At 44.0% G+C, this 14,771-nt stretch overlaps 2 protein-coding genes across 2 annotated transcripts in view; both read right to left on the bottom strand.

Moving 5' to 3' along the window:
• Positions 1-3,654, bottom strand: part of LOC141144066 (uncharacterized) — a 65,087-nt gene extending 61,433 nt beyond the window's left edge. The window contains exon 1 of the mRNA XM_073629425.1: positions 1,582-3,654. Coding sequence (XP_073485526.1) covers positions 1,582-3,059 — 1,478 coding nt within the window. The 5' untranslated portion in view covers positions 3,060-3,654. The remainder of the gene's footprint in view (positions 1-1,581) is intronic.
• A 2,161-nt stretch (positions 3,655-5,815) lies between these two features.
• Positions 5,816-14,771, bottom strand: part of LOC141145751 (uncharacterized) — a 52,318-nt gene continuing 43,362 nt past the window's right edge. The window contains exons 8-10 of the mRNA XM_073632633.1: positions 10,907-10,977; positions 6,005-6,110; positions 5,816-5,933 (exon numbers count right to left, since the gene is read on the bottom strand). Coding sequence (XP_073488734.1) covers positions 5,816-5,933; positions 6,005-6,110; positions 10,907-10,977 — 295 coding nt within the window. The remainder of the gene's footprint in view (positions 5,934-6,004; positions 6,111-10,906; positions 10,978-14,771) is intronic.

Below are 14,771 nucleotides of genomic sequence, written 5' to 3'. Positions count from 1 at the left end.
CCATAATGAGCACTGACTATGATTTTATCAGTATAATGCGAACACATTTTTTTAAACTTTTTGTAATAAACAATCTTTTTTATGAAACTGTGTCACTGTCCTCCTCTGGTACCAGTAAAGTCCCCAAGGTTCTTATATGCATTCTTTAAGTGTTACCGTATATACTCGAGTATAAGTCGAGTTTTTCAGCACATTTTTTTTGTGCTAAAAGTGCCCCCCCGACTTATACTCGAGTCAAGCACTTTTCTGCAGCAAAAAATTTCATTTTCGGAACCGACTTTGGGGCCACGTATCTCAGGGCCACTAGGTGCTAGGAACCCCAAATTTGGTGTGTGAACCCAGTGGAACCATAACATCTCCAAAGCTGGGGTTCCTAGGACCAAGAGGCCCCGAGATACAGGGCCCCAAAGCCGGTTCGGAAAATGTCATTCTCTGCTGCAGAAAAGTGCTTGACATTTTCTGAACCGATTTTTGGGGCCCTGTATCTCGGGGACACTTGAAGCTAGAAACCCCAGCTTTGGATACCACACCAAATTTGGGGTTCCTAGCACTAAGTGGCCCCAAGATACGGGGCCCCAAAATCGGTCAACTGTGTCCATCTGCAGCAATGTCATTTCGGGACGATTTGGGTTCAGAGACCCCAAATTTTGGCTGCAGCTAGGGGGCATCTAGGAACCCTTAACTACCGAGTTTGAAGTTCGGGGGACCTATGGCTGCAAATGGGCACAGTGAGGCATGCAAATGGGCACAGTGAGGCTGCAAAATGGGCATTGTTGACCCTCGTTTCCACTTACAGTAGCTGTGCATTTCTCACCCTCATCTTATACTCGGGTCACTAAGTTTTTCCCATTTTTTTGTGGTAAATTAGGGCCTCGACTTATACTCGAGTATATACGGTAATTATGGATGAGGTACTGATATATAGCCCAAACCCAATTTTAGATCTGTAAAAACAATACAGAAGAACAGGATTTACAGTGCTTTGCTACTGAGCACTTCTATGGAGCAAGCTGTAGCAAGAGCCCAGGAGTTGATTCAGCTTCCAAGCTAAATCTCACAAGACCTCCTTTCCCTCTAGCTCCCTCGTCACCTCCTCCCACGCTTGTCTCCAGGACTTTTCCAGAGCCTTTCCAATCCTATGGAACGCCAATTACCCCAATCTGCCCAATTATCTCTTACTCTATTAGCTTTTAGACGATCCCTGAAAACACTTCTCTTCAGAGAAGCCTACCCTACCCACACCTCATAAATGTATTTTAATTTTGTCCATCTGTACATCCCCCACAGTTATTACCTTTTGTTCCACTTGACCCTCCCCTTCTAGATTGTAAGCTCTAACGAGCAGGGCCCTCTGATCCCTCCTGTATTGATTTGTATTGTAACTGTACTGTCTTGCCCTCATGTTGAAAAGCCCTGAGTAAACTGTTGGCGCTAAATAAATCCTGAATATTAATAATGTGCTTAACAGCCAATGGCTCCAAAGCTATAACCCCTCAGAGCACACATTGAGATCTGGAACACAGCAAGCCAAACGCTCAGAACTCGCAGGTTACATGTTGGAGACACTAGACATACACTTACCACTTCCATTTGGATGCATCCTCCTCTTTCTGTTTCTCCTCTTTACTCTTTGCCACTCCTCCTTTTGCTTTGCTGTTCTGTGTTTTAGTCTTCCCTTTCTCAGTTTTGCTCCTCTTGGTCTCTCTCTCCTCTTGGTCTTCCTTGATCTTCCTCTTTTTGACAGTAGCTGCTTTGTTCTTTTTGAAGTCCTCTTCATTCTCCTGTTTGAATTCCACAAACATGTCTCCACCCTCGGGGCTAGGCCTCCTTTTCTTTTGCTCACCATCAGACTCCATGCTCTCATCATCTTCTCGTTCCCTCTTTACACTTTTGGATTCTTCTTTGACCTTTTTGTCATCACCTTTCTTTCCTCCTTTCTTTTCCTCTTTGCTGTGATTTTCTTTAAACTTAACTTTAGTGCTATCCTTGTTTTTTGGTTTCTTTTCTTCAATCTGTGCATCTTGAAATAAATCCAGATCAACCAGCATCCTCTTTCCAAAGATCCCCTTCACATCCTTTACCGATTCTTTAACTGGTATTTGAGAGTCTACCTTTTCTTCCTTTATCTGGAACTCACCCCTCTCTTTTTCAGAATGATTCTTTGGTTTGTCATTACCTTTATTTCTCTCTCCCTCTTTAGACCTAGAGTGGTCTTTGTGCGCCTTTTCCTTCATGTGGTCCTTGTGCGCTTTTTCCTTCACGTGGTCCTTGTGCGCCTTTTCTTTCACGTGGTCCTTGTGCGCCTTTTCCTTTGCGTGGTCCTTGTGCGCCTTTTCCTTAGCGTGGTCCTTGTGCGCCTTTTCCTTTGCGTGGTCCTTGTGCACCTTTTCCTTCGCGTGGTCCTTGTTCGCCTTTTCCTTTGCGTGGTCCTTGTGCACCTTTTCCTTTGCGTGGTCCTTGTGCATCTTTTCTTGCTCATGGTCGCTGTGCACCTTTTCCTGCTCATGGTTGATCTGGGTTTTCCCCTGCTCATGGTCACTGTGCACCTTTTCCTGCTCATGGTTGATCTCGGTTTTTCCCTGCTCATGGTCACTGTGCACCTTTTCCTGCTCATGGTTGATCTGCGTTTTCCCCTGCTCATGGTCGCTCTGCATCTTCTCCTGCTCATGGTCACTGTGCACCTTTTCCTGCTCATGATCGATCTGCATTTTCCCCTGCTCATGGTCACTGTGCACCTTTTCCTGCTCATGGTCACTCTGCGTCGTCTTCTGCTCATGGTCATTGCGCCCCTTTTCCTTCTCATGATCTTTGTGCCCCTTTTCCTTTTCATGATCTTTGTGCCCCTTTTCCTTTTCATGATCTTTGTGCCCCTTTTCCTTCTCATGATCTTTGTGCCCCTTTTCCTTCTCATGATCTTTGTGCCCCTTTTCCTTCTCATGATCTTTGTGCCCCTTTTCCTTCTCATGATCTTTGTGCCTCTTTTCCTTCTCATGATCTTTGTGCCTCTTCTCCTTCTCACGGTCTCTCTGCCTCTTTTCCTCCCCATGGCCTGTGTGCATCTTTTCCTTATTGTGGCTTTTGTGCGTCTGCTCCTTCTCCTTGTCTGTGTGTCTATTTTCCTTTTCGGGTTTATCTTTGTTTCCGTAAGTGCTCTTTACTGCTCCTACCGCATCTTTGCTAGATCTGTTGTCCTCTGTGTGCTTTTTGTTCTTTCTAGACAGGTCTCCATTTTCTGGTTCTTTAATTTTGTCCTTTTTGGTGTGTTTCACAGTTTTGGAGTCCTTTATTTTTTGCTGATCTTTGTCTTTAGTGTTTTCTTTTCCCTCTTTCTCCTTTTTGTGAGTGGAAACTTTCTTGGTCTCTTTGACACACTCCTTACCAGACTTTTCCTTTCCTTTTTTGTCTTGTAATTTGGAATTATCCGCAATGGAATGGTTATCTGCTTCTGAACCCCTTTTTTCCAAATCAAGCCTTTCAACTTTCTTCCCTCCTTCATCCAAAGCATGAATGTCATCTGTCTCACATTTTACAGATGTAGCGGGGTCAGTGGTTTTAACCTTCGATTCAACATCTTTTGGTGCGATACCTGCATCAGGTTTGCACTTAGATGACAAATGACCATTAATGCAAAGCAAAGGGTTACACTGGAATTCTGAAATCCGGGGCACAGACTGCAAAAAAGAATAAGAAATTTAAAGCTACATTGGATAGTTTTCAAAAGTGATCTAAAAAAGGCAAAAGAAGGTCAGCAGACTGCCTATGGAAAGATTTTAGTGACTTAGTTTCCAAAATTAAAAAAAAAAAAACTGTAAAATTAGAATGTCTTGTTTACCTGCAAAATATTTTGGGAGTATATCACAGGACACAGAAGAGTGAATATTCAGGACTATGTATTTTATGCTGCCATCTTTAGGTCAATGGACACTGACAAAAAAAAAAAAAAAAAAATATCCACCCAGGCATAATCCCTCCCAGCTCTATCAAGCCTCAGTGTTGTAGAAAGCAATGAGGAACACAGACAAAAAGTTTGGGATCTCGGTGTCCCGTAATCCAAGAAAAAAATATATATAATCCAAGGTAAACCAAAATCCTATTTCTTAATTATACATCCTAGGACACAGAGGAGTTCATATCCATACTACTTGGGATGTCTCAAAGCTCTGAACATGATGGTTGGGCAACACAGCAACAGGGCCCACACGCCCCAAAACACAACAAACAAAGCCATCTGCAAGCCTTCTCACCCCATACTGGTACCTGTGGAGTAGTAAGCACCTGCCTGGTAGTAGTAAACATGTGAAGGGAAGAAAGGGTAGGAGCCTTACAATCTTGAACAAAGGAAGCTTGATGCTTAACAGCCCAGGAAGCACTGGCACTCCCGGTGGAATAGGCCCTGACTGGTAATAAGGCACGTTGCAGGTGAAGAGCCCATTTCTCCAGATTCAGCTCCTGGTGGCTGAGAAAATTGCCTACCAATTTTCCAAGCCAGGAATGTGCCCCAGTGGAGAGGGTCGGAATGTGAAGTTTTGGTTAAGACAAGGTCTGCTGCTTCCTGAGCAGCACCACTTCTTGTCCTTCCATGATGGCTACAGTATGCCACAACCATGGCATTTTCTGACTGCACCCCAACAGGAAGCCCCCCAAAAAGGTAGACAGACCAATTGCCTGCAGTTTTGATTGGCAACTTTTATTCCTCTATTGACCAAGTACGCTGAACCGAGAGGTACTCCAGAACAACTTCCACAACCCAAAGGCTGGCATCTGTCGTCAAGACCTTCCACTTCATTGGAAGGAGGGATTTTACGGTATTCAGGAGCTGCTGGGCTCAAAGAGACAGTCATTTCTCCCGCAGAAGCAGCACTTTCACCTGTACAGTGACCAAGTACTCCAGCCATTTCAGAACCAAGGCCGACTTCTGAAGGCTCAGTACTGACCTTCTCTAAGCACCATCTGCTGGACATTTGATGTCAGTTTCTGAGCTGATAGGTGTGATGACCCCTTGGGACAGCAGTCTTTCCATGGCTGTATAGAAGGTAGGATCCCAAGACACACTTGAGCACATAAAGGATAGCGGGGAAAGCAGCAAAAATCAAGCTAGTAGCCTCTGGACACCACGCTGCAGACCCAGCTGCCAGACTTCCTAAGGCAAGGCGGCTACAAAAGGCTGATAGATGCCCCCCATCCTCATGAGTGGGGTGCTCCTTCGCTGTAAAGATTTGCTTGCCAAACCAGTGAATTTAGGGATCCAATTCTTATAGAAATGGGGTGTGGGCTTTTGCTTAGAGCCCGGGCTGGTTGCTTATGAAAGGTGCTCTTCTTGGATTCCAAGGGAGTCACTGGTTTCTGACTTGTCACCTTCACCACCTTGTTTGGGGGTAAGAGAGCCCTTTTTCCCACATCATCTTCTGGAAGAAGGCATCCAAGGATGGTTCAAACAAGCATTCACTCTCAAAGGGCAGCCTCTCGGCTTCTTACAGAGAAGTTTTGTCAACTAACACTTGAGCCAGAGGATTCTTCTCATGTGGCCACCCATAAAAGCTGCCTTATGGAGTCTTCCAAACATCCAATGAGAAATTTAAGGCTCTAGGACTTACAGTAGCTATCAAATAGCAGGGTCTTCAAGGTCGGATTCTCTGGAATGAAGCATATGATCCACCCAGACTTTAAGAGTTTGGCAATCCATCACAGTGGGTTGCAGAGTTGCTCCTTTCAAAGAGGTATTCCTAAAAAGGAGCTTCCATCGTCCGTATTCATGGCAGCTTATAAGACTGGACCTCATGCATCGGGACTGCCAGGGTCTTAAGTATAAATTAGCTTAATTGCCAGAACTGTAAAATTCCTCCTCAATGGGGTACTGGTGAGCAAAACATTTCAGTTGTGAGAACAACTTCTCTGGATTATCCCGTTCACAATACTTTAGGGTAAGGGGTTTACTGGGAAACAAAAAACTTGGAAATTTTGGCAGAATCTGAAATCTCCCATGGTCTTCTGTGTCCGAGACAACCTGAGCCCAGAAGATTCTTCCTGAAAGGATTTTCCCACAGAGGATTCCTGATCCTCAACAGCTTTCAACTCTTTCTCATAGTGAGAAATCTCCTCTGATGCCCCATCTGACAGCATAAAGAGACAAAGTGAAGGAGAGTGCCGAAGTTTGCATCCCAAACTAATGAGAACCCTTGCGATCTGATCACGCAGTCCACTACCCTGGGCCTGTAGAGCAAGCTGCCAGCAAGGTCATCTGGGTATACTTAAAATCGCTGCACGTAGGATCCAGTGCTGACTCCCAGACATTTTAGGCCATCCCTGGGCTTGGTTATGGGGTTCTTGTGCAGTCCTCCTTGGCTGTAGTCAACGGTTCAGCTAAGGCTCTCCTCTGTCCCATCAGGGAGTAAGGAAAAGGCCAGGAGTAATGAGAACAGAGCAAAAAACACAAAAAACTGAGAAATACAGGGAAGCACGTCTTTCCACCTTCCAACATTAGCACAAAACTGAAGCTTAGTGGTGCTGGGATGGGTTATGCCTGGGATTTTTGCCTTTTTTCAACAGCATCTATTCACCTGAAGGTAGCAGCAAAACCCATATAGTCATGAATACAATAATAACCCCTCTGTATTGTGTGATGTACAAGAAATAAGGTGTCCCCTGCAAGGATGGCATTGAATGTTCACCACTTCTACAAACGGCTGCCTATCTAGTAGTAAAAAAAAAAAAACACACCTGCTGAAGTTTCTGCAGAATCTGATACTTCTGGGGGTGCTGGATTTGTGGCCCTTTGTTGTGTTCAGTGGCTTGCTCTGCCAGTCCCTACATACTGTGTCCTGTAGTGACTTAGATGTTGATGGTAGGAAGGACAGGGAGCATGGTGGAACCAGGAAATCAACACTCCCAAAAGCGTAAACCGTACACTGCAGCTCTATTTCCTTGAACAGGATGACTGGTCTTGTCTCTGCCACCTGCTGTAGTTTTCTGCAGGAGATCTGTAGTGATTGGGTCTATTGGGTCTGTCCCATAGCTCTGCCCAGGCTTTGTGCATCCCAGTGATGATGTCACTGCTACTTCTACAAGGTTTACACAAGTGGATTTATATCCATTGTGATTGCTGATGAATTTATTGAACCACTTGCTGGCCGCCCCATAGCAGATTTACTACTACAGGGTGTCTCTCTCTGCACTTCCACCTGCAGGGGGCATGGGTGGGCCGCCTCTGCTGCAATTAATCACAGCAAAAGCCGATCGGCGGATGCCAGGCACTGGATGTCCGCTGGCACCCGTTTGTCAGTAAAACACACAGAAAGGAGATCTGCCTATGTAAAAAAAAAAAAAAAAAAAAAAAAAAAAAGGTAGATCTCTGTTCTGACAGGGGGGTGGAAGTGATGGTTCCTGTGTTCCTGCAAAGCAGGGAATAAAATACATCTCTTCTCCTAGTAAAAGCAACTCCCACAGTACACAAAAACACTGGCTAAGCAGACCGTTAACCCTTTAATCAGCCCCTAATGTTAACCCCTTCCCAACGTCATTAGTACAGTGACAGTGTATATTATTAGCACTGATAACTGTATTAGTGTCTCTGGTTCCCACAAAGTCTCAGTTAGTGTCCAGACTGTCCGCCACATTATCGCAGTCCCGCTATAAGTCGCTGATCGCCGCCATTAAAGAAAAAAAAAAATCCAGTATATATCCCATCGTTTGTAGGCGCTATAATGTTTGCCTAAACAAATCAATATACCCTTATTAGGATTATTTTTATTTATTTTTTTTATACCAAAAACACGTAGCAGAATACATACTTGCCTAAATTTATTTTCAATTTTTTTATTAAGACGGAAGAGAGAGGCGCCTCTAAGTGCAGAATTAGTAGCTGTTTATTTCCCCGAAAAAGATTAAAAACACTTACAAAATCTGGCGAATTAAAAAGCATGTAATCATTGATAATGCAAATGGTCCTACCAGTAGCTCTATGTTTTTGGTACAGCACAGGACACAATTGCGAGAGTCTTTACATGCCGGGGGGACCCATCCACCTGCAGGACCATTTGCATTATCAATGATTACATGCTTTTTAATTCGCCAGATTTTGTAAGTGTTTTTAATCTTTTTTGGGGAAATAAACAGCTACTAATTCTGCACTTAGAGGCGCCTCTCTCTTCCGTCTTATTTTGTTTCAGAGTTTGCTCCTCTTTTCTGAGTGCAGCCCTCAGTATTGGATATATTTCATTGGACCCTTGCCTCTCTAGAGATATTGTCTGCTTGGTCCTCATGCTTCAGAGCGCCCTTACACACTGTACCTCAATTTTTTTATTGTATGTTTTATAGCCGAATGTAAAAAATCTTTTTTTTTTTTTTTTCAAAATTGACCTTTTTTTTTTTTTTATTTATCGCACAAAAAATAAAAAAACAAAAAAAGCAGAGGTGATAAAAATACCACCAAAAGAAAGCTCTATTTGTGGGAAAAGAATGACATTCAATTTTATTTGGGTGCAGGGTTGCACGACCGCGCAATTGTCAGTTAAAAGTGCCGCATTGCAAAAAACGGCCTGGTCATGAATGGGGGGGGGGGGGTAAATCTTCCGGAGGTCAAGTGGTCAAAAGAAAATTTTAGTGCTTGTAGTTCAACTTTAACCACTTGCTGTTCAGGGCAATTTTTCACCCGTTAAAATTATTTCAGAGGCCCTGGAAATGAAGACATTATCACAGCCACCATCTTACGTTACACAATATTTGCGCAGTTGTTTATCAATCGCAAAATTTCAGGACAAAATACACTAAATAGAATTGTGCGCACAAGCACAATACCCATTTTTTTTTTTTTTTTTTTATAAAGTATAAAAAGATGATGTTACGTTGAGTAAATTGATACCAAACATATCAAGACTCAAAACTGCGCGTACCCGTTAAAAGGCGAGAAAAACCACAGTAACCTACATTTTTTTCTAGGACTGCTATAAAAGCCTTTAAAAGTTATTAGAGCGTTCATTGTGATTGATGGTCCTAAACGTATTGCTCTCACTCAGTTTGCAGCAATGCCTTACAAGTAAAAAAAAAATGCTCCCGCGCTACAAAATCTGTACACCGTTAAACATAAAACATAAATATAAATAAGGCATCCAAGACCCCTTTCACACTGGGGCCGCCCGTGCGTTAGCGCTTTTCGGCCACTAGCAGGGCGCTTTTAACCCCAAAGAAGGGGTTAAAAACTCCCGTGTTGTGGCCCTTCGGAAGCGCTGCCCACTCATTCCAATGGGAAGGGGCGTTTTTGGAGTGCTGTATCGGCCCCAACCATGCTGCTTGCAGGACATTTTCTAAACGTCTCGCAAGCGCACCGCCCCCAGTGTGAAAGCACTCGGGCGGCATGTGAAACAGCGTGAAAACTGCCTCAGTGTGAAAGGGGTCAAATTGTGTTCCCACAAAAAACAGTGCAAATAATAAAAGGATGCCGCGCCACCGGATACCCCTTTTAACTATGTGCAAATCATACAAATGCTCATAATATCTTCCAATAAACCATAATCACTTTGGCTACTTTTAGACTGGGGCATTGGGGTGGTATTTTATCACCACTGGAGTTTATTTTTTGCTAAATAAACAAAGACCGAAAATTAAAAAAAAAAAAAAAAAAAAAAAAAAACAAACACTTTCATAGTTTGATATAAAATATCGCAAATCAGGTAATTTTTCTCCTTTACTGACGTGCATTGATGAGCACTGATAGGTTGCACTGATGGGACTGCCCCGATTATCAGTGAACAAGTCCCTTTTACAGATGCCGGTTATCGGCGCTCTTCTCCCCTTCTCATGCTCCTCAGTGCCGATAACTGGCTTCTGTTTTTAACCCCATGATCAGCTGTGATAGGACAAAGCTGATCCCATGGTAAAGCGTCGCTGATTGACTCTTTACCTCAATCTGTGATCAGCAGTATCCTGCGATCACAGAGCGCGATGCCCATGGGCATGCGGTGGGTCCGATCACGAGAGGCTGTCATAGGACGGCCTCCCCGAACTAACCGGCCGCGCTGTAGCCATAATTCGGCTACGGTGCAGTCAGCAAATGGTTAAAGAGTTGCCCTATGGAAAATTTAAGGTACCGTAGTTTGTCGCCATTTAACGCAATTTTGAATCTTGACATGTTTGGTACCCATTAACCAAAAACAAAAAAACTGTTTTAAATTGTATTCGTTGGCGAGTTCAGAAGGAGTCTGCAGAAACATCTGCTGGATGATCCAACTGGAAGAGCTACCAGGTTGTCATATGTCTAACAGACCTGAGTGTTCTGGTTTAATGAACATCCCATTTCTTTATTTCACCAAAATAAGCATTTTATGGCTTTAAATTGCCATCCCCCCCCCCCGATCCTATATTGCGTTTATGTGAGCTAAAATTCATCTTACTTGTGAAAATGTGCATTTGAGGAACAGCTGCGCAAATATCATGCGACATAAAAAAAAAAAAATAAATAAAAATTGCAGTAGCCACCATTTTATTCTCCAGGGCCTATGCTTTCAGAAAAATATATGCTGATTTTAACGTGTGAAAAATTAAAAAATTGCTCCACACAGCAGACATAAAGCCAAAATCTCTTTTTGATCACAGGAGTATAATGTATTGTCTGTGACCTAAAAGTAGATTCAACAGTGAGCTACTTTCTGCTGGCAGCTGACGGCGTATTCATGATTACAAACTGGTTTATGGTTAGATAATTACTTAAAAAAAAAAAAAAAAAAACATACCATACAACTCTAACTATATTTCTATATCAAATGATCGGGGTTTTAGCATTCATGCCAGCCTGCAAATAAACACAATTAAAACTTTGCCTTTTGTTTTATTATCACTTTGTACTGTTTTTTTCTTAATGTCCTAGAAAAAAAAAAAAAAAAAGCCGACGTGAAGATATTTAAAAATACTTTACATCCCACCTCTTGATTGGTTGTGTTGTCCTCAAGGAAATCAGTATCAATAGCTGCCCACTCAGACACAGTCCTAGAAATATACAAAAAAAAAATAAAAAATATGAACACTTGACATAAAGAAGGGGATTTATCAAAGCAAAGAACGATGTGAACATTGCAGTAACTTAAAGCCAATCACTGACCTTGATTAAGCAAAGCAAAAAGCATGTGTCTGATATTGTTTGTTACACATCATTAAAATATTCCATCATATAACAATATAAAATGCCAAAAAATGCAAAGCAAACAGATCATCATCATGCATTAAAAAGGGTATTGCCAACTGTTCTCAAAAGCCTCAATATGCATTACTGTGTCCCTACAGGATAAGCTCATATTTAAAAAAATGTTTTTTTTATATGTATGTGGGGTTTGAATGACTATTAAAGGTAACCATCCTCACCTGTGATCTGTTTGCTTGTAATTAGTGTGTGTGTATAAAAGGTCAATGAGTTTCTGGACTCCTGACAGACCCTTGCATCTTTCATCCAGTGCTGCACTGACGTTTCTGGATTCTGAGTCATGTGGAAAGCAAAAGAATTGTCAAAGGATCTGCGGGAAAAGGTAGTTGAACTGTATAAAACAGGAAAGGGATATAAAAAGATATTCAAGGAATTGAGAATGCCAATCAGCAGTGTTTAAACTCTAATCAAGAAGTGGAAAATTAGGGGTTTTGTTGAAACTAAACCACGGTCAGGTAGACCAACTAAAATTTCAGCCACAACTGCCAGGAAAATTGTTCGGGATGCAAAGAAAAACCCACAAATAACTTCAGGTGAAATACAGGACTCTCTGAAAACATGTGGTGTGGTTGTTTCAAGATGCACAATAAGGAGGCACTTGAAGAAAGATGGGCTGCATGGTCGAGTCACCAGAAGAAAGCCATTACTACGCAAATGCTACAAAGTATCCCGCTTACAATACTTCAGGGATATGCAATTAGCGGACCTCCAGCTGTTGCAAAACTACAAGTCCCATAATGCCTCTGCCTCTGGGTGTCATGCTTGTGGCTGTCAGTCTTGTTATGCCTCATGGGACTTTTAATTCTGCAACAGCTGGAGGTCCGCTAATTGCATATCCCTGCAATACGCCAAACAGCACAGAGACAAGCCTCAAACCTTCTGGCACAAAGTCATTTGGAGTGATGAGACCAAAATTTAGCCACAGCCATAAAACGCTTCATTTAGAGAGGAGTCAACAAGGCCTATGATAAAAGGTCCACCATCCCTACTGTGAAACATGGAGGTGGATCGCTGATGTTTTGGGGATGTGTGAGCTACAAAGGCACAGGAAATTTGGTCAAAATTGATGGCAAGATGAATGCAGTATGTTATCAAAAAATACTGGAGGAAGATTTGCATTCATTAGCCAGGAAGCTGCGCATGGGACGTACTTGGACATTCCAACATGACAATGATCCAAAACACAAGGCCAAGTCGACCTGTCATTGGCTACAGCAGAATAAAGTGAAGGTTCTGGAGTGGCCATCTCTGTCTCCTGACCTCAATATCATTGAGCCACTCTGGGGAGATCTCAAACGTGCCGTTCATGCAAGACAGCCCAAGAATTTACAGGAACTGGAGGCTTTTTGCCAAGAGGAATGGGCAGCTTTACCATCTGAGGAAGATAAAGAGCCCCATCCACAAATACCACAAAAGACTTCAAACTGTCATTGATGTTAACCACTTGCAGACCAGCCTCCATCATTATACTGCAGCAGGTCGGCACGATCCCACGAGCCATCGTAGCTATACGTCGGCTCTTTTAAGCGGGATAGCAGGCGCGCGCCCGCTGCACTGTGGGGGTGCCAATGCTCGTGGCGGACGGTCGCGATGACCACCGGCCACGAGCGATCGCGAGGCAGAACAGGGACATGTAAACACACAAATCCCTGTTCTGTTCGGAAAAATTAAAGCGTCTACAAACTATGGGAAAGAATGGCATTTTTATTATTTTATTTTTTTTACTAGTAATGGCGGTGATCTGCGATTTTTAGCAGTATTGCGACATTGCGGCAGACAGATCAGACACTTTACACTTTTTAGGGACCAGTGACATTTATACAGCGAACAGTGCTATAAAAATTCACCGATTACTGTGTAAATGGCACTGGTAGGGAACGGGTTAACACTAGGGGGCGATCAAGGGGTTAAATGTGTGTTCTAACTGTATGGGGCTAGGACTGAGTAGGAGGAGGAGACATTTCGCTGTTCCTACTTAATAGGAACAAACGACATGTCTCCTCTCCTCTGACAGCACAGGGATTTGTGTTTACACACACAAATCCCTGTGCTCGTGCACGCGATTGTGCGTGGCCGGCGGCGATCGACAACTCGCATCTGGCCCCCGTCCTGCAGCGGGTGCGCGCGCCCCATGGAGGCTCTTAAAGGAACCCCCGTATATGTAAGGGGTTTCGTGCAGCGGTGCCATTGTGCCGCAGTATATGTACGCGACCAGGTCGGGAACCGGTTCATACCATGGACATAGTTTGGATATAATGGTTTTAATTATAAGCATGGTTTATATATGAATTTTATGCTGAACATATTGTTTATGCACTTATATTTTGCACATTTCAATATCAATTGACACTTTTGATTAACTTTTAGCTATGTTGGATTTTGCATATTGTTTGAATCGTTATTTGCACCGAATGGATTTTTGATGTTATTTTAGTTAGCACCACATCCTTTGCTATATATTCAATTTATCTGTGGTTTGTGGTAACCTGTTTGATGTTGACAGCTGCTCACTACTACGGTTGATCAAAAATAGGTGTGCACATTAGTTGTTTATTTTAAAACATATAATACAGAGCCAGGCTTCGGGCCTAGTCTTAGGGGACACCAGGGGGGGGAGAGGGGGGCTGGGGACTGGAGGGGGCAGGAAGATACAAGACAACCAGGGGGGAGCAGGGAATTAGGAGGGTCCTGCGGGAAGAAGGGGCTCTAAGGAATGAAGGGGGTGTTTGAGATGTAGGGGCCCTATAAAAAGAACTCTATGGAATGCAGGGGGCCCCCCAATGGGAAGAAGGACCCTATGGAATGCAGGGGGCCCCCCAATGGGAAGAAGGACCCTATGGAATGCAGGGGGCCCCCCAATGGGAAGAAGGTCCCTATGGAATGCAGGGGGCCCCCCAATGGGAAGAAGGACCCTATGGAATGCAGGGGGCCCCCCAATGGGAAGAAGGACCCTATGGAATGCAGGGGGCCCCCAATGGGAAGAAGGACCCTATGGAATGCAGGGGGCCCCCAATGGGAAGAAGGACCCTATGGAATGCAGGGGGCCCCCAATGGGAAGAAGGACCCTATGGAATGCAGGGGGCCCCCAATGGGAAGAAGGACCCTATGGAATGCAGGGGGCCCCCAATGGGAAGAAGGACCCTATGGAATGCAGGGGGCCCCCAATGGGAAGAAGGACCCTATGGAATGTAGGGGGCCCCCAATGGGAAGAAGGACCCTATGGAATGTAGGGGACCCCAATGGGAAGAACTGGAGTTATGTTTTCTGCATCAGTCTTGATGACATCAGAAGACCTTAGAACACTGGAGCATGGGGGGGGGGGGGGGGGGGAGTCTCTGAGGACCGGTCTAGCAGGATGGAGGATCAAGTAAGCAAATCTTGCTTTTTCACGCTGCCTGGACCTAAACAAGCCCTTGCAGTGTGGGCACAATTTTACTGTCACGTGAAAAACTTACCTTTGAAGCAAAGCCCTCCAGCAGCATGCTGTCACTGCTGCCAAGGGCTTCCCCCTTCACCTGGTCTTTCTTCTGGGTTTGCATGCTCCTGCTGTGTGGACAGCCGGGCCGTGACGACGCCACACTCA

This window comes from Aquarana catesbeiana, linkage group LG05, assembly GCF_042186555.1.
Source record: "Aquarana catesbeiana isolate 2022-GZ linkage group LG05, ASM4218655v1, whole genome shotgun sequence".
NCBI classification, from domain to species: Eukaryota; Metazoa; Chordata; class Amphibia; order Anura; family Ranidae; genus Aquarana; species Aquarana catesbeiana.
The sequence above is the reverse complement of the archived record's forward strand: the minus strand, read 5'-3'. Positions and strand labels throughout refer to the sequence as shown.